Raw genomic sequence first — 23,538 nt, 5'->3', positions numbered from 1 at the left:
CGCAGGAATGGCTAAGGCATCATCACCAAGTGACCTCCTCGTGAGCTCTCCTTTTAGCCAGTTTCTCTAGATTCCCATTTCCCATCCAACAATAGTTCCGGTTTCTGAAAACAGGTCAACTGTTCCAACATAAAGCTTTTGTTATCAGTAAATCAAGGAGTCCCTAATGAACCTCTGCCAAAGAAGCAGCTGCTTTAGAACTCACATCTGGGTTTGTTGCTTTGCTATTGCTTTATTACCTTGTGGTGGGATAACAAAACACAACCTCCCCCTCCAAAGTCTTGGCTAGGAAAGAACTGTCACCAAACTCAGCACAACCTTCGAGCGCTGGCAATCCAGCACAAAAAAGCTGAAGAGGACACACCACATGCCAGCACTTTCTTAAACAGCAGTAACTTTATTGCCCACAGATAATGCAAACAGATTCCAGCCTTGCTGCAATGCAGCCAGTTTCCTACTTGACAAGGTTCACAGAAAACTGTTTCGTTTTAGAAGAGTACCCTCTTGTTTGAGCATATTCTCATTTAAGGTGTTTATTATTGCTCAAATCTACAGTCTGGTTGTGATTGGCCACTCAGTCATGAGATATGCAGGATTCAAGATGGTACAGGACTTTCAGGACTTCCTTTTTAATTAGAAAATACACCTGCTTGTAGGATAGAAACCATCTCAAATAACATTTGAATTTCTAAGTCCAGACTTGCTCTGGGCACGATACATCAGGATAAACTTTAAAGCAGAATGGGATATCAATAGAAAATATACGGCACATTGATTTAGAGAACAGTCATCTCAGCACAGATTAAGTGTTCACACTAAGGATGCTGGAGTTGTCTTCTTCAAAATAATCCCCAAAATAAATAGGAAAATGTCCCTGGTACTACAGCAAAAAAAAAAAAAAAACAAAAAAAACCTTTGAAGGCAAAAAAACCCCAAAGAGAAAACATCTCAATTAATCCAACACAATTACTCCAAACAGCATATTACTGACTGTAGTTCTACTGTTAGGCCACCTCCCCAGAATGGGGATATCATTTCACTCCAGCGAGAGCAAACGTCCTTTCCTTTAGAACCAGGTCCTCACATATAACCACTTTCTGAAGGAAAAAGCAGTAGCCAGGGGTAGAACTTGCCTTTCCTAGCTGTCAGTATAAAAGCAAGGGACAGGAGACCTGGCTGGTGTCTTTCCCAAGCGCCCGCTCTCGCTTTACCTCTCAACACAAGGCGGCTGGCTGTACAAGTGTTACATTTCAGCTCGGTGCAATTTTCCCCCTCATATCCTGTCTCAAAAAGGAATTTGAATTGAAAGGCAACAGTAAACCACACATATGACAAGAGAAAGCTCTGCTCTGTGAAAGTCAGTCCACGGAGAAAGTCAGAGACAAGTAATTCCTGGGACATGGGAATAAAGGGTAAAACTCTCACATTCTGACTGGGGCATGACCATTTGGGTGCTCATGTGGGGAGTAACACTGTCGAGGATAGATTTAATGCCCTAGAAGCCACATGAAAAACCAACTGAGAAATGATTTAGAGGGCATTCTCTACAGAGACATTTAGCAGCACAGAAACAGAGGGACCTTCCTTCCCTCATACACTATAAAATCCTGCTTTACACTAACATAACACTGCATAATCTCAATTCCACTTGTTAGTGCCAAAGTGATGCATATCTCTTACAAATGGCCAAATTCACAAGCAAAACATTTAAATCAGAAGTCGTTTAGTTCTACATTTATTGCAGATATTAAAAGATTAACAATGCTCACATGTCTACTTACACTAGGAAGAAATGTCAGTTATCCAGTAACATAAATATGTAGTTCTTACTAGCTTAGCACTACTGCCAACTCGCACGGAACAGAAACTAGCAAATTGCTCTACAAGATTAATGGCAAAAGAACCAACCAAAAGACAGTAGACACACCACTGAAGTTAGTTAAAATGTTCACTGAAGCTTGCAGTCTTCATGGAAGAGAGCCTGGAACTAAAATAACAGAAAAGAAGCTAGTAAACTTGAAACAAGGCAAGGCATCTGCATAACAAATGTTTCACATGTACAAGTATTTCAAATTTGCTAATCAGCCTGCAAAAGCAGGTCAAAATAAAGGGAATTTCTTTGGCAAAAGGAGCGTAAGGTCTTGGGAAAACAAGATAAAAGTGGCAAAGGGTAACCCACTTGAGAGCAACACTGGAATCTCAGCACCAGTACTCTCTGCTGGCATCTTGTCCAAAATCCAAGTTTGGCACAAGAAAGACAGCCCATACAACAGTCATCCACGGCAGCAGATTCAGATTTTCCCAGTGTTCACGTTCATTCTCAGGACAGCATTATAGTAAATTGAACTGCCCTCAGAAAGGACAGCACCATTTCCCAGCCTGGGTGAGGTGTTTCACAAATGCACCCCAACCTCTGCCCACCAAACGTGGGTTAGCACCAGAGCAGTGCAGAATGCTGACCTGGCCCCGAGAGGTTGAAACCTGCTGCGAACCTCCACCTCGTGCCTTGCTGCAAACAGCAGAACGGGCATCAAGAGTCCTTCCAAAATGGATATGCAAAAGAAGAGCTGAACTGGACGTTGGCAGGGAATGGCAACACTGGCAGCCTCATCAGTGATACGGAAAGAAAAGCTGAAGCCTTTTGAGTGGGTCTGAGAAGTAAATCAGAGGCCAGTGCCACTGGTTCAAGTGCCATTCTAAACCAGACTGTGACTGACAGAGCTCCTTTTTGAAATGCTCAAGTTTTACCATGTATTAGGCAGGGGAAAGAAAGAGGGGCAGCAAAGAACACCCAAATAGGAGCTTAAGTAAGCATCCATTGCCAAGGACTGTAACTGAGACCTTTCAAGTAGCCTGTGCTCCAAAATGATTGAGGATTTTAAACATCTCTAAGTAAAGCCTATGGGAAATGGCTGGGCTATCAAAAGTCCTTAAGCAAGTCAGATAGACTCATTTTTTATATCCTTCATGCTTCAACTTGTAATATAAAGGGTGAAGACATGTGTGATATTCATGGAAAAACAGAACCACCAATGTATTGTTCTGTACCAGCCAGTGTGGTTTTATTCAGTGATGATGTGCTTCAAGGCAACAAAACCAGAGTGATCAGAAAATTACACTGCAACACAATTGTTTCTTATGGTTTCAAAGGCCCACAAAGAAAAAAAAACCCAAACTTGCATTCAAAACTAAAACTGGTTGTTACAAGGAAAAGCTTGTTGCTATTGAATGAAAATGAAGACATTCCCTTTCAACGAACAGGGGTTTTAATGGGGAAAGAGTATGATTTTGTTCCTTAAACAGCAGGCACGGGCAAGCTGGTAACTGAAGAACAGTTTCTTGCATATATGTCAGTGAGGAGTGCATGGTGCTGCCACGGGACTGGGGGGTGCTATTAGTGGTGGACCACAAGCTCTGTGCTCTGCAAGAAGCATGGTGTGGGATGGGAACATCAGCAAGACAAACACCCACTGCTAGTAAGCAAGACATGCATCAGCTCAAGATCAACTCTCTTCAAGAAAACTTCAGCAAAGTAGGTTTTGGTACTATAACATTCAAGTGAAGGGTTTTGCCTACTGATGGCGAATGAACACACTACAAGTGCACTGTTAAATTCTCTCAGTAGTCCAGTCACAGATCCCTTATTGATGTGCAAGTCAGACAAAGATGAATATCAGACCTCAAATCTTTATTTGTGGTAACAGTGTGAAATCTTCCTCATCTTCAGAGCTGCTTCACCAAGCAGTCAGGTAATGGTTTTTGCTGAAGCACAGTAGATTAATCCAGTCTTCACCTTCAAGAAGCTGTGGAATAGTCCCTTGAAAGTACAAGCTTTTTTTGTCTTAGGTCATGGGATTTTTCAATAACAGAACTTCAGCAGAACAAATGTGTAAAAGGAAAAAAAAAGACTCTCTAAATTGATGGTCTTATAAAACTGATCATCCACTTCCAGATGATGTCTGAATAGCTGACTTCCAAGTGTTTTCTTCAGGGTCTTCTGCAGCCACATGAACTGCACCTGCTCATGGCTTAAAATGCTCTGAGAAGAAATTAGTCAAGAATTTCTTGGAGAAGAGCTGCAAATTTGTGTAAACCCCAAAAATACACTTAAAATATATATTACTTGTTGCTTACAGTGGGAGACTTCAGCAGCCAAGGCTTTCAAGGAACAATTTAGAGTTTTCAGACTCAGATGAACTCTGTTATTCATCCTACTTTTAAAGTCTAGATTCCTGTATGAAGTAAGCACACAGGTAAAGACTCTTCTATAGACTGGCATGTGCAGGAAAGGAAACTGCTTTATGCAGACTCCAGAAGCAGATTAGAAGATCAAACCATCAACAAAATGTAGTGTAATAAAATCTGACCTGCCTGGAAAGATCTGAACTTGAGAAGATTCTTGGTTTCAGAAAGGATCAGAGCCAAAGCAGGCTAAGTCATATTTTTCATGCTGCTTATTCTGGGCTTTTTTGGTAAGCCATCTCATCACAAAACAGGAATACTTGGCCAAAGAAAGAGGTGAGCAGGCACTTCCGAGAACAAAATCAGTTGTTTCTTCCTCAGAAGATGACATCCAAGTTGTTAGCTTGCACGGTTAAACACAAGACTAACTTGAATCTTGGAAAATGTTTTAATACATTAGTATTCAAGTCCACTACTATAGAACAAAGTGTTCTTCATACTGGCATGCTCTGCCGAGGAGCTTTCACAAGCAGCCTTTGCATATCCGTGCACTTTCTAGCGAGCAAGTCTTTATGTCAAACCTAGAAAGTAAGATTGGGGGTAATTGAGCAGTTCAAAGCAGTTCAACGTGGCTCTGGATTCTCATGAAATGGTAAGAAGCCAGATATACTCATGGAAATGGTAATATTTCCTTGGTAAAGGAAGACTTAAAAAGCCCTGGTACGTTAATGTTTGCAGGAATTCAGAAAGCAGACGTGTCCATTGCACATACCTATTTACTGGCTCTTTTCTGCCTGTACATTTGTATCATTCTTTGACGGAAAACATCAAATGCATCTTCTTTATTTTCTTCCCCTGCAACACCCAAGCCCTCCCCTGCAGAGGTAGCACCCCTAGGGAGTAAAATGAATAGTTAGAACACTCTGTTTTTGTTACATTTGACAATGTGCAGAAGAGATCTAAACAATAGCTTCCAACATAGACACAATTCAAGTGGAAAGCAATTCTGCCTCACTGGGGGGAGAGGGGGAGTGGAGGCTTCGTACCTGGCACACAAGATCAACCATAAAACAATCCCACCTCCCACTGCACATGCAAATACCCACCAGAAGAAAATGCTCCTAGGCTATTAAGGAAGCAGTGAAGATACAGTCATCCAACAGATCAAATCCTTGCATGAACTTTAACCACTTTATTCATGGTATACAAGATCCTCTGTTGAAAAGATGTCAAAAAATGGCCTTGTTTCTTACATTTCAAAAACGACAGAAGTCAGAGACTTGGAGGAAACACCACATAACTGCATAAAAGATGATCATTTTACCAAAGGATCATAATGCTACTTAAAATGTCTAGCCCCCAAAGCAAGACACACACCACAGACAAGTCCTGCCCTTCCACAAAGGAAGCGAGTCATTAACTCCTCTCTTCACCCAAACATGCCAACAGGAGCAGACAGGCCTCAGCAACATCAAACCTACTTTCTGCCCTGGAAGTAGGTGACCCACAAGAATACAGAGTTACAAATAATGAAACCCCATCTCCAGGCTGTGTGCATCGAACAGAGACATTACAAAGCCAAGACGAATGAAACCTCTGCCACACGAAAGATCCTCTGTGCTAGTTTCATCCTCCACAGCAGAGACTATGTAGAAAAATCCTTCGATGAAGTAGGAAAACCTTTTTAGATTGCCCCATGTGCTCAAATCAGGTTTGCTGTGCTCCCAGGGTAAAATCTGACGACTTGAAGTAAAGAAAACTTATTCTTATCCAATTTGGGTCATAATGGATCCACATCAGCCAAGTAGATTGTGCAATGCTGAGAGAATATTCAGACTCTAAAAAGCAAATTCAACTTTACAGCCCACAGCAGAAACCTGGGTGCTGTTTTTCTTGTCCCAAATGGGACAAGAAGTATGACTTGGCAGCTATATCATCAAGTTCAGTTAGGTTTTCTATTGTGGTTAAAAGTTAAATCACCTAAAAGACCTCCCAAAACATGGCTATTTTTGCTCTTTTTCACTACAACCTGTTTGAAGCAGACTCTCCTATTACGCAACAGCTGCTTCATGCTTTCAACCAGAAAGAACAGACAATTTTGGTTGGCTTGGTCTCTACACCACAGCTCCCTTTTAGATTCATTCCAAACTAAAAACCCTCATTAAAGATATGAGATAATCAGCGCAGGGTCTGTCCCATAGCAATGCTCTCCCTTTGAGTGTGGGCTGGTTGGTTGGGGGTTTTTAAACATCTCTTGAACCTTAAACCTGGTCAGAGCCACAGCTCAACACAGGGAACAGCTCTCAAGACTAACTTGAAATTCCATTTAAAATCACTGGAGGCATCATTTCCATGAGGAGTCACCATGCAGTTCATGGATCTCCTGCAGTAACATACACCAAAATCTCCTCAAACCTGCAAATACAACTTGCTGCCACAGCCAAAGACAAGCTTTATGCTTTCCTAACAAAACAGGGCCTCAGGTTTCTTTGTGTAACAAATGATGTGCCTGAATACATTGGGTTTAGATACCAGTGTTATAGAATGATCAGGGCATGATCTATACTGCAGCTGGAGTCTCTCCAATTATTAATCCATCCCCTCTTTCTCAGAGAATGAGATCAGGCAGCACGAGCAGTTTCAAACAATTCATCAGTAGAAGAGCTGGTGGTTTTCAAAAGGGAGCAGAGGCTACAGGTTACTAAATGAAAAGACAGAAGTAACCAACTGCACCGTATCAAAGCAACTAACAGGAGAAAGCAAAGATTTAAATTGCACTGGTTTCATCCTCACTGAGATTGTCCCAGTGTATTGTCCAAAGAACGACTTGGATGGGATAGTAGAGAGAGGTGCACACCAGGGAGATAATCAAAACCACGGAGTTCTTGCTATGTTACAGAAAAAGTCAACACATTCTTATTAGAGGTACAGGAAGCAGTTCTGCACTGCTCTTTGCAGGTGGCTTTCAAAGAGTGACACAGCCAGGGACTCAAGCTGGAAAAACAATATTTTCACATATTAAAACTGCAGTTAAAGATGGGTAGAAACATTGAGAATGTGGGGAGCTGAGAGATCAGACACAACTGAATCACTCATGACTAACTGTGCAGCCAAACTTGTGCAGGAGCTACAGGAACAAAAGTTACTCAGACTTGGTCCCAAGGAGTTTTGAGGTTAAGAGCCAAAGTGGTGACTGTGAGAGCTGCAGGGGAAGTAAAGTGCTGTCACACTGTCCATCTGCTGCTGGAAAAGGAAATACAGAAAATCTAGTGATGGCCACTGGACCACAGGGAGCACTAAGGAAAAAAGAAACAACCGAAGTATCCCACCAGCTAAAATGACCAGGAGGGTCCAAGGCACAAAGAGAACACAGAAACCCCTGGAGAAAGAAAACTGTTAAACCACAGACTGCATGTGTGGATGAGAAAGCCTGTTGTATGGGTTCAGAGAGAAACAAATAGTTTCCACCTTCTTATTCAGTCAGGGAGCTGAAGGAGGTATTACCCATTCCCCATGCTAGCAGCAGTGGACACTGGATACAGCAACTTTAAGAGAAAATAAAGATTCAAAACCAAAAGGATGTTTTAAAGGAAAAAGCACACTTACCTTCTGCCAGATGCACTTACCTCTCTCAGTGTGCATTGGAATGAATCATGTAATCAGAGTGAACCTACACCTAGGAGTACAGTGTATGACATTCCTAAAGCCTATTTATATGTTCTGTAGCTGGTGTGGCAGCAAGGAGATCCCCAGGATAAATACTACGTGTTAAAAACCCCAACCCTAAATCCAGCAAACAACAAAACCCACCTCCTGAAGAACAGGCCACCTCTGTATCTTTAGGGAGTGTCCACACACTGCAGCATTCATGCTGCAGCCTTCAGGGATGTCAAATCAGATGGCATGAAACAGCCACCCTCCATTCAGACCAGGCTTTGCCTGCCTGGCCAGAGACACGTGAAGTCTCCACGTTCAGCTTTGCTGAGGCCAGAGGCCAACATGAGGAAGGAGACAAACCACTGAACTGGCCCACCTAGGTGCTTAGAGAGACCTGGTGACCAGGAGAATCCCAGCCTTTCCAGAGGTGGCAGATCTCTGCACTGTGTCCCCATTACATACACTTTTACAGGTTCTCTGATTCCTTTTCCTCGTGAACCAAGGCCATGTCCTTCCTGCCAGCCCATCTTCTGAAGCATCTGGAAACCCACATTCCTGTTTGTCAGCTTCTTGTGTGAAAATTCCAAATCTTTGGGTTTCTGTGGAGACAAAAATAACCCCAGAAAAAACAAAGGGTAGGGTTTTTTGTTTTACAGGGAGACCGTGGATTAAAAATCCCTCAAATCCCCACCTGCTCCCCAAACTAAGTGCGTCCGAATTTCTGGATATACAGGAATATCTTCTAAGTAGCACTTCACTGGCCACACAGAGGAAGTCTATCAAAGAGAAGACACCTGCCTTGCCAGTTATATATATATATATACACACATATATATATTTCAGGTTCTCAAACTGTTTAATTACATTATTAAAATAGCAAAGAATCATGTTTTAAAAGGTAGTTCTGTTATTTAATATCAACTATTGAATGATCTAATGATTGAGCCTCCATTACAAATACAGAACATCTCCCCAGTTGTGGGAAATTACAGCCTGTTTTCCATACAGCAATGCACTGATTCCTTTCTTCCTTTTTAGCTTTTGTCTTTTAATAGAAGACAAGGATAATGCACATCTTTTCAACAGTGCTGTAGTCATTAAATGCTTCCTTTTGATACAGGAGCTACAAGACAACAGGAGCCATGGCTGTCCTGAGGTTTAGTCCTGGCTTCCAGGATCATGCTCTTCAGGTTTTAAGTTGACTTTATGGCAATGACACATTTTCAGAGGGGGTCTCTTGTAAAGCCAGTGGGCTCTCACAGTGCAATAACAAACCAGAAAAGTTCTTTACCTTCTTCTTCTTTATAACTGGGCAACCACGGGGCCTATCATAAGCAATTCTGACAGGTTCGTGCACTGCAAGTCAAATCAAAGACAAAATTCAGCTGTAAAGAAAAACTACTTTCATGCAGAGCTCCCCGAGCACATCTCAAGCAGGACTCAACTCAGTGCCTTGGCCTAAAATCAGAACCAACAAGAAACATCAGAATAAAACCAAGACAAAGAGAAATGGTAAGAACTTTCTCCCCCACCTCCATCACAAATAAGGTAATTAGTACACGCACGGATTTAGTTTTGGACATATTCTGCCAGCAATACACTGATGGATGATACACTACAAGGGACTTTAGATTTTTCATTTCCCTGAGCTTCTGTAATCCTCATAGAAAATTTAGTCTGGACTTAAATGAGGTTATTGTATACAATTTTCATCTCACAAATTATAACCTTTACCAATAAAAATCATGATGCAAAGAAAAGCTATTTGTTAAAGCAGCTGCAGAGCACATGGAATCAGTTTTAAAGCTACTTACCTCTCAAGTCTTGGACTATCATGACCCACCCTTGCTGTGGCCATATGGACATCATTTGATAGGCCAATCCACAGTTGGAACACATTTAGTCAAACACTCAGAGTCTGTTCAGTATTCTCCTTAAGTCTGTTAAACCTTATGTACACTGACCAAATAAACCCCATAAAACTACTACTGGGAGGTTTTTAAGCAGCAGAGAGTGGATGACATTCACATCTTAGGGAATATTTGAGGAATGATGATGTGAACTTTGCTATCGCACTACAATACAAAAACTCACACAGTTTATTCACGTTCTCCTTTGTCAGCTGAATTAATTCTTTCAGCCAGCAACAGTCAGTGACAAAGTACATAAAAACCAGGAATTCTTTACTGATACCTACAAAATATCCTCTAAGTAACACTCACCTTTTGGTTCTTCTATGAGGCAAATCCTTTTGGATGCCGGAATCATACCCACTTTCAGAGACTTGCTGCTGATTCGTTTGCGAGGAAATGGGGTTCCAGGAGCAGGAGTGGACGCCTGTGTCGACAGATTGGGTACAGCACCATCAGATGATGTGGCTAGCTGCACTTCACCTGTGGACATTTCCTCTCCTGGTTTGGAAATCATCTCTTCAGCTAGGTATTCCACACTTCTACCTGCTGACACGTCATCCTCTTCACCCTCCTCTGCTTGCTCCATATCCATTCCTTCCAAAGACTGGGAGATATCGTCCTCAAACTCAGCTTCCTCCTCGTTATCTTCTTCCTCCTCTTCTTCTTCATCCTCTTCCTCTTCCAAAATATCTAGATTTGTCTCTTCAGGTTTAGCACTCTCCCCACCATCAGCTGCTTCTGACACAGCACTGAAGTTAATGGATGGGCATAACTCATAGACTTTCATTCGGTAAAATTTGAAGGCTGAACTGTTTCGATCCTGTAGAAACCTGAGCAAAAATTAAAGTGAAATAATACCAGAAAGCGACTGTCTTTAGCTACCATGAAGTGAGACAACAGAAATAAAGCTCTTAGTCATATTTTGTAGAACTGCAGGATTCCCCAACAGTAATGGTTCTCCTCAGTTCTCACAGACTGAGTTTGCAGCAGCACATCTCAACCTGTGCTGTAAAGAAGTCAGTACAATTGGCTGCATTATATAGTTGGAGACACTATGACGAGATGCCAGCTTGGGATGATCCAGAAGGCAAACAGCAGACCCCACAAGAGAATATGGGTCTTCTGAATGTGGCCTATGTGGCAATAGGGGTATTGATTCTGAGACAGAAGAGACAACAGGGCTCCCTTTTTGCTAGTAACAGTATGACTACAAGAGAAAACCTGTGCTAATTTACAGCAGAGCACTTGGGCTACTGTCATCAGAGCCTTGCTTCAAAAATGAACAAGATTGAAACTACCTTGACAGAAACTGTTTCAAGATGCAAGCTGATTACTTAGGATGTCAAAAATAAAATACATCTATCAGTGCATGTACACATTTGGGAGAAGCAATGTTCCAGGTATTTACCATTACTGGAGGTGCTGAGCAGGACAACAGGGAGTATTGCTCAGAATTCCTCTGTTCCCAAACACACTGAATAAAAGCATACATTCAGCACACCAGAAAAGGAAATATCTCCTTAGTAACTGCCTCAATGCATTCTGCTTTTCCTTATGAGCCCATTCCCACAGCTGAACGTGTGCCTCACTCACCAAAGGTCTGGGTTGTCCGTGCTGTTGTCAATGCTGAACTGCTCAATCTCTGGTCCTACCTGAGCAACAAACTTAGCGAGTTTCTCAGCAGTTTCCATTGTTTTAGCATCCACTGCAAGAAACAGAAAGCCGGTTATGGACAGTTTCATCCAAAACCTGCACTACTGGAAGCTCAGTACAGTTGAAAACTACTTTAGCAAAATAAGGGATTTTGGTATTTCCAGAACATTCAATGCAAATTTTTTTCTCATATAACTTACAGTGGAAAATCTAATCTTGCAGCTTCACATACCATCAGGAAACTGAGAGGGCAACGGTGGGAGGAGGTCAGGTGGTGCTGAGAAACCCTCAGAATCTGCCCTTTCTTCTTCTGGCAGAGACACCTCCGAACCGGCGGCACACTGTGAGGGTGAGGTGGCATCCAGGGAAGAGCTCTTCTCACCCAGGCTGGGTTCTGAGGCAGAAGGCTTTGTCTGGACTGAACCTTGAAGATGCTTGTCCTGGTGCTTCAGCACCGTCCCAGCTGAAAGCACAGTCTGTGTCCCTGTGGATGCTCTCTTCCCCTTCCTTCCTCGAGCCACGCGCTGTGTGCTGATCCCAAGCCTTTTTCTTTTAAACAGCCTTCTCTTAATGCTTGCCACCTTCCTGGCATAGAGCATGGCCCGCACGGCTTCTGCTGCAGAGCCTTCCAGTGTTCTGCCCTCCACACCCACTTCTGTGCCAGGTGACATCCGCCTTTGCATCTCTGCTAACTTGAGTCTGTAATACTTGTATTCCAGACTATCTTCATCAGACAAGAACCTAAATTACATCACATCAACAAAATGAAAGCCTGAGCTGAAAGCACAACTGAGCTCAGATTCTCAGAGCAGAATGTCTGCAGCAATTGACCCTTTTTTCCAGGGGTGTACACAAGTTGCTAGACTAACATTAGCCTCAGAATAACACCCAACTCCACTTGTACAGCAGTGAGTAAAGCATGCCAAGGAAGAAAATGATGGAAGGGTTTGACATAAATCATTTGGCTAGTAATTAAGCAGCTATGCTGTAATTCACACATTAAGAGATACTGTCAGATTAAAAGATCATCACACTTGGAAGTGTCTTAGCTTTCCTTTTCCAGCATTATTTAGAACATAAGATCAGTAAGTCTGTCACCTCACTGTGTGTTTATACCAACTGCATTTGCTTCCTATTCTCATCTTGTGCACGCAAATTGCTTTTAACGCCCTGCATTTGGATTGAGGTGAAGCCATTACCGACAGATCAAAAGCATCATGAGCTACAAGACAAAACAGAAGCAACAGGACATTTTCCAGGGCTATCAGGAGATGTAATGCGCTCAGAATATCTGATTAAATATACAATAGGCTTTGATCTAACACCCATCCAATGAATACTAGATTTAATTAAATTCATTCCACAGATCTTTGCCAGCAAACAGCATTACAACACACTGTTCAAACACACCTACCAATACTCAGGGCAGCTCTTCTGAGCAGTCCTCTCTTTGGCAGACAAGGTTCCTGACACAATGCTGGTCACCAGCTCTTCAATTGTCTGTACAACCTTTCGATCGGCTCGCTGTGGGACTGTGGAGAGAGAGAAGAGCAGTCACTGCATTCTGCTCATCCACAGAGCATCAGTGTGGCATCTTTTTTATTCTTTGGCACACTGACATTTGCAATTTTTCAACATTAACCCATAAAAAAGCTGCACTTAACATATAAGTGAAGGAAACCTCAAACTTTCTCTTTTCTCAACTCAGATTCTAGAACAGTTTATTCTGAGCAGTGGCTGTGGTTTAAGAGACTCACCCTTGGTCATCCTGGGCAAGTGAAGCCATCTTTTGAAAGGCAATTACTGATTGCACCAAAGGGAATTTGTGCAAAATAAGTATATGTGAACACAATTGGGAAGGGAGGAGCTCCAAATCATTCACTGTCAGTGCTGCAAGACCTCCCTGAGAAAGCAGATGAGGTTCAATTAGGAAAAAACAGATGAGTGTAGTAGTAAGAATGCTTTAGAAGATGAACTAGTTGGTCTAACAGAGTAGAGGAGAGATGGTAGTATAGAAACAACTTCCAAGACATTTGCATCTGCTAAAAGCACTGATGGTAACACCTGCAGCTTTGCTCAGGTGCAAATACTCCCTCTAATGCAGACAGTTGCAGCTGCAGGCATGGCCTCCCTCCAGGGCTGGCACTGGGGGGCAGCTGAAGAGGTCCAGGGCATGAGGTGGAAATTCTACATTTCAATATAAGCACGTGCCAAAGATTCACATGGAATTCCCAGAACTGGGAAATCCTGACCTAAAGAAACCATTAAAATTACAATAAAATGCTAGTGACAAATACAGACATTACATCCTGCCAAGTATCTTACAACAGTTTACCCCGTTACCTTTCAGATCAGGAGAGGGTTTTATAAGCGGTTCTGTGGACTCCTGCTCAGTTTTTTTCATCTGAATGGGATATCCACTCTTTTCCAACCAAGCCTTCAGGTTTTCAATGTACTCCCTTCCAAACAACGTTGAATCATCAAAGTTTGGGAACAACGTTGGTGCTGGAGCCATTTCTTGGAGCCCTACAGCCTCAAGTATTTTCTCTTGCCTGAAAACAGATGCTAAGGCGAAGGTCTGCCCCAGAAGTGCTAAAGACTTACGACAGAGAGAAACAGTGGTCTCAAAAGCACTTGCCATTTCTCTGGGATTCCCAAACCCACTCGTCTTGATGCTCAGCTCATAGGCATTGCAGGCCATCAGCAGCGGAGTGACGCCTTTCAGGAGGCGGTCCTGGAGCCTCATTATGTATTTATCAAAAGGCTTGATTATCTCAAAGAAGCAATTCTTTGTTTTCACAGCACCTTTGTCCAACAGCATGTTTAAAAACTCATTGTCCACTTTGGGAGTTTTGAGAGCAGCATGTTGTAAACTCTTGATAGTAAAGAAACAATAATCTCTGTGTTCTGGCTTCAAGGAGCACTTAAAGGAGGCAAGCATTTTTGCACAGGTTTCTGTCTCCAGCTCAAAGAGAGCTCCGAAAAGCCGGGCAAACTCCGCATCAGTTTTTATGGCATGAAACCCAGCCCACTTGATAATTTCTATTCCAAATGTTGAAAAAATGTCTGATTTGTCCACTAGGTCAAAATTGAGATTTCTGAAAACATGTGCAGGCTTTGGGAGCCTGAGAATAGGTCTCTGGGTTGTTATAGCTGGCCTTTTAGGTTGTGGAGGCAACTGCTGAATGGGGTGCTGGATTGGCACTAGCCTCTGGCTGGGTCGCTCAGCAGCTTCTGGCTCAGGTTGCTCAGCTAGTGTCTGATCGAGGTCTGGCTGCAGCTTTTTAGTGTTCCACTTCTTGTGGGGAGCTTTGATCTCTCCTTTGAATACTTTAGTTTTTACACCACCCCTTGCAATACGCTTTCCTCGCAGAGCTCTTCCCCTGCCACTGTTGCCCCTGCGAATTGGGGGTCGGAACTCACCGTCAGATTGAATTCCAAAGTCTACATCATACTCCTGATTTTCCATATTGCCATATTCATCTTCCATGAGTCCTGGTGACCTAAAATCACCTAAAATTTCTGAAGAACTAAAATCAGTTTCATGTGGCCCAGTGGAGTCCCAGGAGTCAGGAGGGCAGTAGTCCTGGTCATGAGAAGCCAGACCCACATACTCCCGGTCATGGGGAGCTGGGTGCCCATATTCCTGGTCATGGGAAGCCAGGCGCCTGTACTCCTGGTCATGAGATGCTTGGCGCCCAAACTCCCGCTTGCGTGCAGCTGGACGCCGGTATTCCCGAGTGTGTGAAGCTGGGTGGCCAAATTCCCGGTCATGGAATGCTGGGTGGCCAAATTCCCGGTCACGGGATGCTGGGCGGCCGAACTGTTCATGGTAGTAGTTGTCTTTCCTTACAAGAGGATTGGCAGTCCTATAGGAAGGTCCTGGGTAGTCATCCCTGGGGTCTTCACTCCAGTCATCATGTGGATGGTGCTGAGCGCTGTCGTGAGCATATCTTCCATCATCATGAAAGCTGTTGTCGTACCTTGGTCTTGGGACTGGCCTTGAACGAGCTGTAACAAAAGCACAGAGACACCAATGCCCTGCAGGTAGTGCCAAAAACCCCCTGATTAACACATTTAGACACTTAGAAGAGTCAAAGATCAAAGCTCCTGAAGAGCAGTAATATATCTAACATCAGGAAATGCTAACATTTGCTCCTTTATGTACATGGAATAACTGAAATAAGCAAAAAGCCACAAATTAAACAACATCTAAACACACAGCCAAAATAGTTCTTAAAACTTCTATGTTCACTCAAACACCAGCTCTGCTTTACAGTTTGGTTATATGGTTTAGTTACATGGTTTATACCCCATTTTCCACTTACTTGTAACTTCCTCAGCCTCGGAAGATGCTCACGTTGTGCTCAAAAGGCTTCCACTCTGATTTTACAGATGTAAGACTATCAAAGCCTGCACTTTCTGTTTCCACACTCGATTCTGGAACTTCACCAGATCTACTACAAACCCATAAACACTTATCCAGCACACCATTAAAGTCAGATACACCAGAATTTCCTGTAAAGTGTCTAAGCTTCCCTGTTCCCAGGAGTTAAACTCAGAAATCATACCTGGACAAATTATTTAAAACAAATTATTTCTTTGGAGCTTATACAACTTTAAGATATTAAAACTCTTCATTTTCTATGACTGCAAAAGGTTAATTTTTTTAGGCAGTTTAGGTTTTGAATTTAGAAAATGAAAGAATCTGCAGATGATGTTTTGTGTGTGTTCAGGAGATTAATGTCCTGCTTTTAGCTTCTGCTCCAAAACTAACATTAAATAAATGATCCAAAGGCTTCCAATGCACTCCTCCATTTATTTAACTTGTCAGACATCAACAGAATTCCACCCTGCAGAGATGTCTCTGGAGACCTCCTGAAATTGGACCGACTCTCCGACAGAGCCTGAACAGAATTCCTTTGTTTGAAATTCGGTTTTACTGCCTGGAATTTGCATTCCACATTGAAACAGTGTCAGTCATAGCAAGCTATTAGCCTCTTAAATGAAAATGGATGTGGAAAACCACCAGCACAAGTCCACATTTTAGGCAAATACACGTAAATGGAGGCGAGAAATGTAATACAGGGCCCGTCACGCCCGCGTTTCATTACCTTTAAAACGATGGATTGTATCTTCTATGGCATCACCCCGGTCCATGCGATACCTTTTAACTTTGTCCTGCACTACAGCATCAAACGTCTCCCGTGTGATCCGCCGAGAGGCCATTTTTATCCTGTAGCAAAACAGCACAATGCCGGCCCTGGCCGGGGCACAGCCGATGCGGAAGGTCCTGCCTCTGCCTCCCCGTTATCCCGGACCCCCCCTCACTGGGCTCAACCGTGGTGGATTCCCGTCAGCGGGGGGGGGGGGAGCAGGCACCTCCCGGTCCCCGCGCGGGGCGGCGCAGCCTGAGGTAACCGCAGCGTGAGGAGGAGCCGCTGTGGTCGGCGCCTTCCCGCTCCTCACAGGGCGACTCTGGCAGCCTCCTGCCCACCTCCCCACGCTGCCACAGGCGCGGACACCGGCAGGAGAACGGGCACCGGCAGGAGCAGGGGCACCGGCAGGAGAACGGGCACCGGCAGGAGAACGGGCACCGGCAGGGGCACCGGCAGCAGAACGGGAACCGGCAGGAGAACGGGCACCGGCAGCAGAACGGGCACCGGCAGCAGAACGGACACCGCTCCGCCCCGCATCCCGGCCCTCCCCTCACCGAGGCGGCGGCGGCCCCGGCGCCGCCTCACGGGAATCTCCCAGCAGCCCCCGCGGGATCCCGCTCGCCCGCCCCTCCCGCTGCCGCGCCTGCGCAGTGCGCGGCCGCCTCATCCCGGCAGAGCGGGCGGCTCCGCGGCAGCGCTGCCTCCGAGCGGGTCGGTACTAACGGTGAGGACACGGTGAGGGTACGGTTAGGGTACGGTGAGGGCCGGGCTGCGCGGGGAGCACCGGAGGAGCCGGCGGGGAGCGACCGCAGCCTCCCGCTGCTGTGGCAGGGCCGCGCTGCCCTGCCGCGTGTGAGCTCCCGCATACTGCGCATGCGTAGGTGGTGGCTAGCAGTGCGTGGGGCACGATGCGGAGCGCGCATGCGCAGTGTGGCTGCGCGGGGGTTTTATCCCGGGTGAGGCGTGAGGGTTTGCACTGGCGCATGCGCGGTGGGCTCGGCAGCCGCCTGCCTACGGTGGCCGGGTGGGGCTGGTCCGCGCAAGCGCGGCGGGAGGAGCCCGTGAGGGAGCGGCGCTGAGGGCGGCGGGGGCCGAGGTGGGTCCTGGGGAGAACCGAGGCCTCTGGTGGGGTTCTGGTACCTGCGACCCCTGCTTGGGTCTGCTGCAGGGCAGGCCGCGCTGAAACACTGCGGGACGGGATCCACCCGGCCAGGCCGGGCCTGCCGAGGGCATGGGGATGGGGATGAACCGGGCCCCGCTGTGGGAGCGGGGAGAGAAGGGCCGAGGGGCTCCAGGCGGTGGGAGCCCTCGAGGATGAAGTGTCTCGGGGTTGGAAAGGTGCAGGGAGCCCGCAGCAGGGCAGCGGCAGCTTCCCCATTCAAATCCAGGGCCTCTGAAATTCTTTCTTATCTCTTTGCTGTATGTTTCTGCCCATTAAAAAGAAAACCACTCATCCCTTTGCACATACATTTTTGGGTTTGAGTTCTGTGCTTTTGTCGTGAAAAAGAGCAAGTCACTTCCTTTGTTTCTGATTAACATTAGAAGGTTTTGTACCAAAACTAGTTGTGGGTTATCTTACTGACAGGACAAGGAGGTGGTTCATTCTGTTCGAGTAAAATGGGGTCAAAACAGATCACACAGGAAACATTTGATGATGCAGTGCAAGAAAACATCACAGAGTTTGAGATGGACCCAGAAGAGGCTGTGAGAGAAGCTGTGCAGCAGTTTGAGTCCCAAGGTATGGTAAATTCATCTGCTTTTGCAGTTCGGATTATTACAGACTGAGGTTTTCCATAGCTTAAACTTTAAGAGAACCTGCATGCAAAGATCCATTGATCTGCCCTCCAGTATTGAAAAGAGCCTTTGTGAAGTGGAACATTGGCACAGTTAATACTAACCTAGTTTCATGGAGTCAGCTATGACTGAAAAACTGCTCTGAGTGAAACTGTGGTTTGGTCCATGGTTGTTTTCTTTCTTTCCCAGTTAACATTTAACCATTAGAGTTGATGCTTTGTGCCAGGATGTTAATTGACCATTATAGTTAGACAGAATGTTAGCATCATTGCAGCATCTCCGTGCATTGATCCACACTTTACAATCAGTTCATCCTTGGTCAATGTGGCTACCTTGACAAATTTTACCCCAGCTGCTGTCACTAAGATGAATCTGGGTTTTGTTTTTCCTTTCAGGTGTTGACCTAAGCAATATTGTGAAAGCTCTGCGGCCGCCGGCCTCTGAAAATGGGCAGAGACAAAAGCATGAGATTTTGCTGGTAAGAACCCATATTCATGTTGGTTTCTAAGGATCAGGGTTATATGAGTTTAAGTAATAGGTTAAGAACAATGAACCTTACCTTGTGCTTCTGCCTCTGTCCCATTTCTCTGTGAGCTCTTCAATAGGCAGTTCATCCCATCTGTTGTGCAGGCTACAAATAATACAAAAGTTCATAGAATCATGGAATGGTTTGGGTTGGAAGGGACCCTTACCAGCAAGAATATAAAACCAGTGGTGCACACCATTCACTGGTCAGACTGTCCACGCTGATGGCAGAAGTACAGAGCTGCTGCTGTTCCTCCACCGGCTCTCTGCGTAAGGACAACATGCTGCTCTTTCAGACAGCCATTTCTTAAACATGTCAAAGTAATTTTAAGTCTAAAGGTAGACAATGATTATAAATGAACAAATGTGACTGACTCTAAAGAACTGCTCTCATTCCTTTCCAGTCCAGGTCCAAAATTAACTCCTGTTCTCTTCTTTAGACTTTAGATGCCCTTGGGAAAGCTGTTGCTGACTCTGACCTTGCTGAGGTGGCCGAGCAGCTCGTGGTCTTCACTGCTCAGTGCAAAGAGCAACTGGCGTTCCGCTGCCTGGCTGGGCAGAATGGTGCCTATCCTGTGGTGTTCTCTGCCTGCCAGGTGGCTTCAGGAGACAGAAATCTAATGCTGAAAGCCTTTTATACTTTGTCTGCCCTCTTGGATGGGCAGCCAGACCTGCTTGACACTGCTGGCCAGGATCTGCTGCTCCAAACTCTGCAGGAATACGGGGAGGATGCAGACATGACACTGGCTGGGATCCGATGCGTTCGCCACGCCTGTCTGAAGCATGAGCAGAACCGTCAGGACTTTGTGAAAGGTGGGATTCTGCCTCTCCTGACTGGAGCCATAGTCCAACACAGACACAGTGCTGATGTCGTCCGCACAGCTGCCTCGGCCCTCAGGATCATGACGTTTGATGATGACATCCGCGTGCCCTTTGGCCATGCTCATGATCATGCTAAAATGATTGTGTTGGAAAACGATGGGTTAAGAGTCCTCATTGAAGCTGCAAAAGGTAAAATTCACCCCATATTGATCTTTGTTTTGAATCATCTCGGTTTTCATCTCAGAGCAGTGCTTTGGCATAACTTGGAGCTCCCAAGAGATGATTCAGATATTTGCCACTCGAATGATGCTTCATTCTTTTGATGAAAGGTGCCCTGAGAGAGAAAAATGAGTGTTCCAGAGGCACTAAGGTGTCAGTTAATGGAGCTATTTGTCAGTCTATCTACAAGGTATTTTACAGCCCAGTATGGGTTTGCAGGCACATTATCCCTGCTAAGGTGCTGCATTCTGGCCAAGGAAATATATTCTCATAGTCTAGATGCAGAGTGACCAGGATGTCATCTGTGCTGGTTCAATATAGAAGGTGAAATACACCTTTTCCTGCTTCTTTTTTAACTGTAATAGGCAAAGTGAAACACCTTGATCCTGCAGCACCCCTTCTCACTCACAGGTACTCTGTTCACGGTCTCTCCCCTACAGCCTTCACAGATAACTCCAGTGTTCTCAGTGAGCTGTGTGCCACCCTCTCTCGCCTCTCTGTTAGGAATGAATTCTGTCAAGAGATTGTAGATCTTGGAGGCTTAAATTTTATGATGTCTCTCCTGGCTGACTGCATCGACCATCCAGTGAGTGATATAAATTGTACTTGGGAGTGGAAGTAATGCAGCAGGGCATGCTTTTCAGCTTAGAGTCTTGGCTAGACTGCATTATTTTGGTGTGGTTAGGGTTGAAACTCAGCCATTTGTCCCAATTTACAGCCTTACAGGATTGTGGAATGGTTTGGGTTGGAAGGGACCTTAAAGATCATCCATTTCTATTATTACTCTGACTAGCAAGAAAGTGTGACTGAGAGTAGTGTTACTCTTTATAGCTAAGAATTACAACTGTGTGAATCCAGTTGCTGGGGACGCTCTGGTTGGCTGTCAGAAGGCTCCAGAACTCTCTCTGCAGCTTTCTAACCCATTTGTGTGACTGGAAACAGGACGTGGTGAAGCAGGTGCTCAGCGCCATCCGAGCGGTCGCAGGGAACGACGATGTGAAAGATGCCATCGTGAATGCTGGGGCGACAGACCTCATTGTCCTCGCCATAAGCCATCACCTCACCAACCCTCAGGTACACAGGGATGTGGTTAATGAAGTTCCACCAGGGTTGGGAATGGAGTTGGAGTCTGGGCTGTGGAATGGAGCAGGGTAACTTGTCCCGTGGAGGGCAGCAAGCCACAGTGTTGCTCTGACTTGTGATAAACAGCATGTACTGAGAGCACTTGCTTTCTATGTGCAGTTGTTAAATGACTAACTAAGCAATATGTGAAAACTTTAACATCCAGTTGTTGTTGAGTGGGTAAGGGTATTGGCTTTGGCAGGTATTTGGGTAAATGTCCACTTCACTACATGAGGGGTTTTTTCTTGTTCTTTAATCAGATGGATCCAGTGTTTTATACCAAACGTCAAACTTGGTTTACGTGCCAGAGGAGCAGCATGTTTCAGTGGAAAAATACATGTTAAAAGAATTGCCAGACAGGGAAACAAGCTCCAAACGCTTTCTTTCTCTTAAAGCACCATTTCCAGGCAGTGTCTCTTCCCTCTGTGTTGCAGATCTGTGAGCAGGGTTGTGCAGCCTTGTGCATGTTGGCTCTGCGCAAGCCCGAGAACTGTTCCATCATCATGGAGGGTGGCGGGGCGCTGGCAGCCCTTCAGGCCATGAAAGCACACCCCCGAGAGGTGGCTGTACAGGTACGTGCCTCAGAGCACTTGGGTATTGGTTCAGGATTGGTGTTGGCTCTGTTCACAGCTTCCTTGGGGTTTTATTCTTGACAAATACCGAAAGGTTCTGAGTGTGATGGGAAGCAGCAACTAAATGCTGAGCTTCCCACATCTGTCACCCTGATGTGATAAGAGCAAAATGGAGTTTGGGTTTCAAATCCACCTGAATTCAGGTTCAAGCAATTGTGGAATGTCACCCTTCTCTTGCAGACATCACTCTTCCTCCTGGAAGGAGGAGGATGAGGATAGGTTCTTTAAAGGCCAGGCTGGACAGAGCTTTGAGCACCCTGGCGTAGTGGGAGGTGTCCCTGCCTGTGGCAGGGGGTTGGAACTGCATGATCTTGAAGGGTCTTTTCCAACCCAAAGCATTCCATGATTCTATTCTATGTAGCTAGACTCTGGCTTTCTGTGTGCCTGCACCCAGATGTGTGTATATATATATATATATATATATATATTTCCTTACAAAAGGAAAGGATGGTATTTCATTACAAAAACTGTTGCTAACATCAGTGTTACCCTCTCCTCAGAAACAGGCTTGCATGCTGATCCGCAACCTGGTCTCCCGGAGCCGGGACTTTTCTCAGCCCATCTTAGAGATGGGAGCTGAGAACCTCATAACAGAAGCTCGTGCAGCACATAGGGACTGCGATGATGTGGCCAAAGCAGCGCTAAGGGATCTGGGCTGCAAAGTGGAGCTCCGTGAGCTGTGGACCGGTCAGAAGGGAGGCCTGGCTCAGTGAATCCTTGCTCCGCTGAGGAAAGATGCTTCAAGACGTCTACGTACATGAAGCCTAGAGGGGGAAAACAAAATGGCATGGATTAATTTGCAGTTGCACAACTGGAATATCTGAAGCAAATGCCTGGCTTGTGAGGCTGCAGAGATCTTTTTATTGGGAGCTACAGCTGAAATGGCTTCACGCATTCACAAGCTGCAAAGCAACTCTGTGTAGTAACCATTCCCTGAATCACCTCATGCCTGAAGATGACCTGCTCCCCCTTATGTATGTTTGTGGCCAGAACAGGGCCATTCCCACATGCTCTGATCTGTACAGAGAGAGCAAAAGCAGCTCTTGACCAATAGGAGTTTGGTGTGTACTGTGGTAGCCGGTGCTGGTTTTTCCTCTGCTCTCTGCCGGTTGAGGCTGGCAGTTTGATCTGGGATAATGACATGGATGAGGAGGACTCCCATGATTTGTGAATGTGTTCTGTCCTGTTGTACTGTTGTACTATTTTACTGCTGACCATATTGCATTGCTGCTTTGGTTTGGATTTTTCAGCCATCGTAACGTTCAAACAAAAGCAAAGGATTTTGGATAGTGTGGCCCAAAGCAACCTACTTTGTGAAGGTACCATTTGCAACGAGGAGGAAAGTTTGTGGTTTCTGTCTGTGAGATGAGCACATTGGGGATGGTGGTGCAGGCACTGCTTTCAAAACAGGGGCAATGTGGTACCAAGCAGCAGGAAGTCAGTGCTGGGGAACCTGGGCTTTGGTTCCCTCTTAGCAGGGCAGCACTTCCCTGAATCCAGGAGTATTGAAACAGTAGTGGAATAGCCTACTTCTGCTGCAGGCTTGGGGGCAAAAAAGGGGCTGAAACATCCAGAGAGGCTCTGAAAGCTCAGCTAAAGGCATGTATGCCCCTCTTTCTGGCTGTGGGGTTACCAGTCCTGCTTTGGCGCTGAACCTTCCTGCACTGCTCCTGCTGTACCTGAGCAGATGTTTTCTAATGTGAGATTCTCTGTAGAAATGTTGACCATATAAAACATAAAACCGTACACAGGTGATTGGTTCTTTGTTGGAGGTTTCCTGAGGTGGGAAAAGAAAGGTGCTGAGTTTGGAAGTCAAGCCTCCTGCAGCCCTATCTGCCAGCAGATTGCAAAGGTCGCGGT

The 23,538-nt window shown here is 45.3% G+C and overlaps 2 protein-coding genes across 9 annotated transcripts; one reads left to right on the top strand and one right to left on the bottom strand.

Moving 5' to 3' along the window:
• Window positions 1–377: 377 nt before the first annotated feature.
• Window positions 378–17,413, bottom strand: SUGP2 (SURP and G-patch domain containing 2). 5 transcript variants are annotated; one of them, XM_034070948.1, is made up of 11 exons: window positions 17,288–17,413; window positions 16,520–16,641; window positions 13,749–15,416; window positions 12,820–12,937; window positions 11,638–12,146; window positions 11,346–11,457; window positions 10,062–10,582; window positions 9,131–9,195; window positions 8,302–8,438; window positions 4,955–5,075; window positions 378–4,039 (listed from the first exon to the last, which is right to left on the bottom strand). In XM_034070948.1, exons 2-10 carry the CDS (start codon window positions 16,632–16,634, stop codon window positions 4,955–4,957), a joined length of 3,366 nt encoding a protein of 1,121 aa, XP_033926839.1. In that variant the 5' UTR covers window positions 16,635–16,641; window positions 17,288–17,413; the 3' UTR covers window positions 378–4,039. The 5 variants fall into 5 exon arrangements, with proteins under 5 accessions (XP_033926839.1, XP_033926842.1, XP_033926840.1 ...); XM_034070949.1 differs by lacking the exon at window positions 17,288–17,413 and having other exon boundaries at window positions 1,855–1,987; window positions 16,520–16,963; XM_034070950.1 differs by lacking the exons at window positions 378–4,039; window positions 17,288–17,413 and adding an exon at window positions 4,051–4,763 and having other exon boundaries at window positions 16,520–16,963.
• On the top strand, window positions 17,188–23,424 carry ARMC6 (armadillo repeat containing 6). Of its 4 annotated transcripts, none has more exons than XM_034070954.1 (8): window positions 17,188–17,288; window positions 18,150–18,302; window positions 18,754–18,836; window positions 19,324–19,894; window positions 20,365–20,510; window positions 20,867–20,998; window positions 21,481–21,618; window positions 22,179–23,424. In XM_034070954.1, the coding sequence occupies exons 2-8, from the start codon at window positions 18,182–18,184 to the stop codon at window positions 22,389–22,391; spliced, it is 1,404 nt and encodes a 467-aa protein (XP_033926845.1). In that variant the 5' UTR covers window positions 17,188–17,288; window positions 18,150–18,181; the 3' UTR covers window positions 22,392–23,424. The 4 variants fall into 4 exon arrangements, with proteins under 4 accessions (XP_033926845.1, XP_033926846.1, XP_033926844.1 ...); XM_034070955.1 differs by having other exon boundaries at window positions 17,204–17,275; XM_034070953.1 differs by having other exon boundaries at window positions 17,247–17,299.
• The last annotated feature ends 114 nt before the right edge of the window (window positions 23,425–23,538 follow it).

This window comes from Melopsittacus undulatus, chromosome 19, assembly GCF_012275295.1.
Source record: "Melopsittacus undulatus isolate bMelUnd1 chromosome 19, bMelUnd1.mat.Z, whole genome shotgun sequence".
In the NCBI taxonomy this organism is placed as follows: domain Eukaryota; kingdom Metazoa; phylum Chordata; class Aves; order Psittaciformes; family Psittaculidae; genus Melopsittacus; species Melopsittacus undulatus.
This window is presented reverse-complemented; position numbering and strand designations above follow the sequence as displayed.

Excerpts from the sequence above, each read along its gene's own strand:
- SUGP2 (XM_034070948.1), bottom strand. The coding sequence starts at position 16,634 with ATGGCCTCTCGGCGGATCACACGGGAGACGTTTGATGCTGTAGTGCAG. Across the intron at positions 12,147-12,819 it reads AAGAGCTGCCCTGAGTATTG|GTTCTTGTCTGATGAAGATA; the intron begins GTAGGTGTGTTT and ends GATGTAATTTAG. Across the intron at positions 9,196-10,061 it reads CCTCATAGAAGAACCAAAAG|TGCACGAACCTGTCAGAATT; the intron begins GTGAGTGTTACT and ends TTTGACTTGCAG.
- ARMC6 (XM_034070954.1), top strand. The coding sequence starts at position 18,182 with ATGGGGTCAAAACAGATCACACAGGAAACATTTGATGATGCAGTGCAA. Across the intron at positions 20,511-20,866 it reads CTGACTGCATCGACCATCCA|GACGTGGTGAAGCAGGTGCT; the intron begins GTGAGTGATATA and ends GACTGGAAACAG. Across the intron at positions 21,619-22,178 it reads CCCGAGAGGTGGCTGTACAG|AAACAGGCTTGCATGCTGAT; the intron begins GTACGTGCCTCA and ends CCCTCTCCTCAG.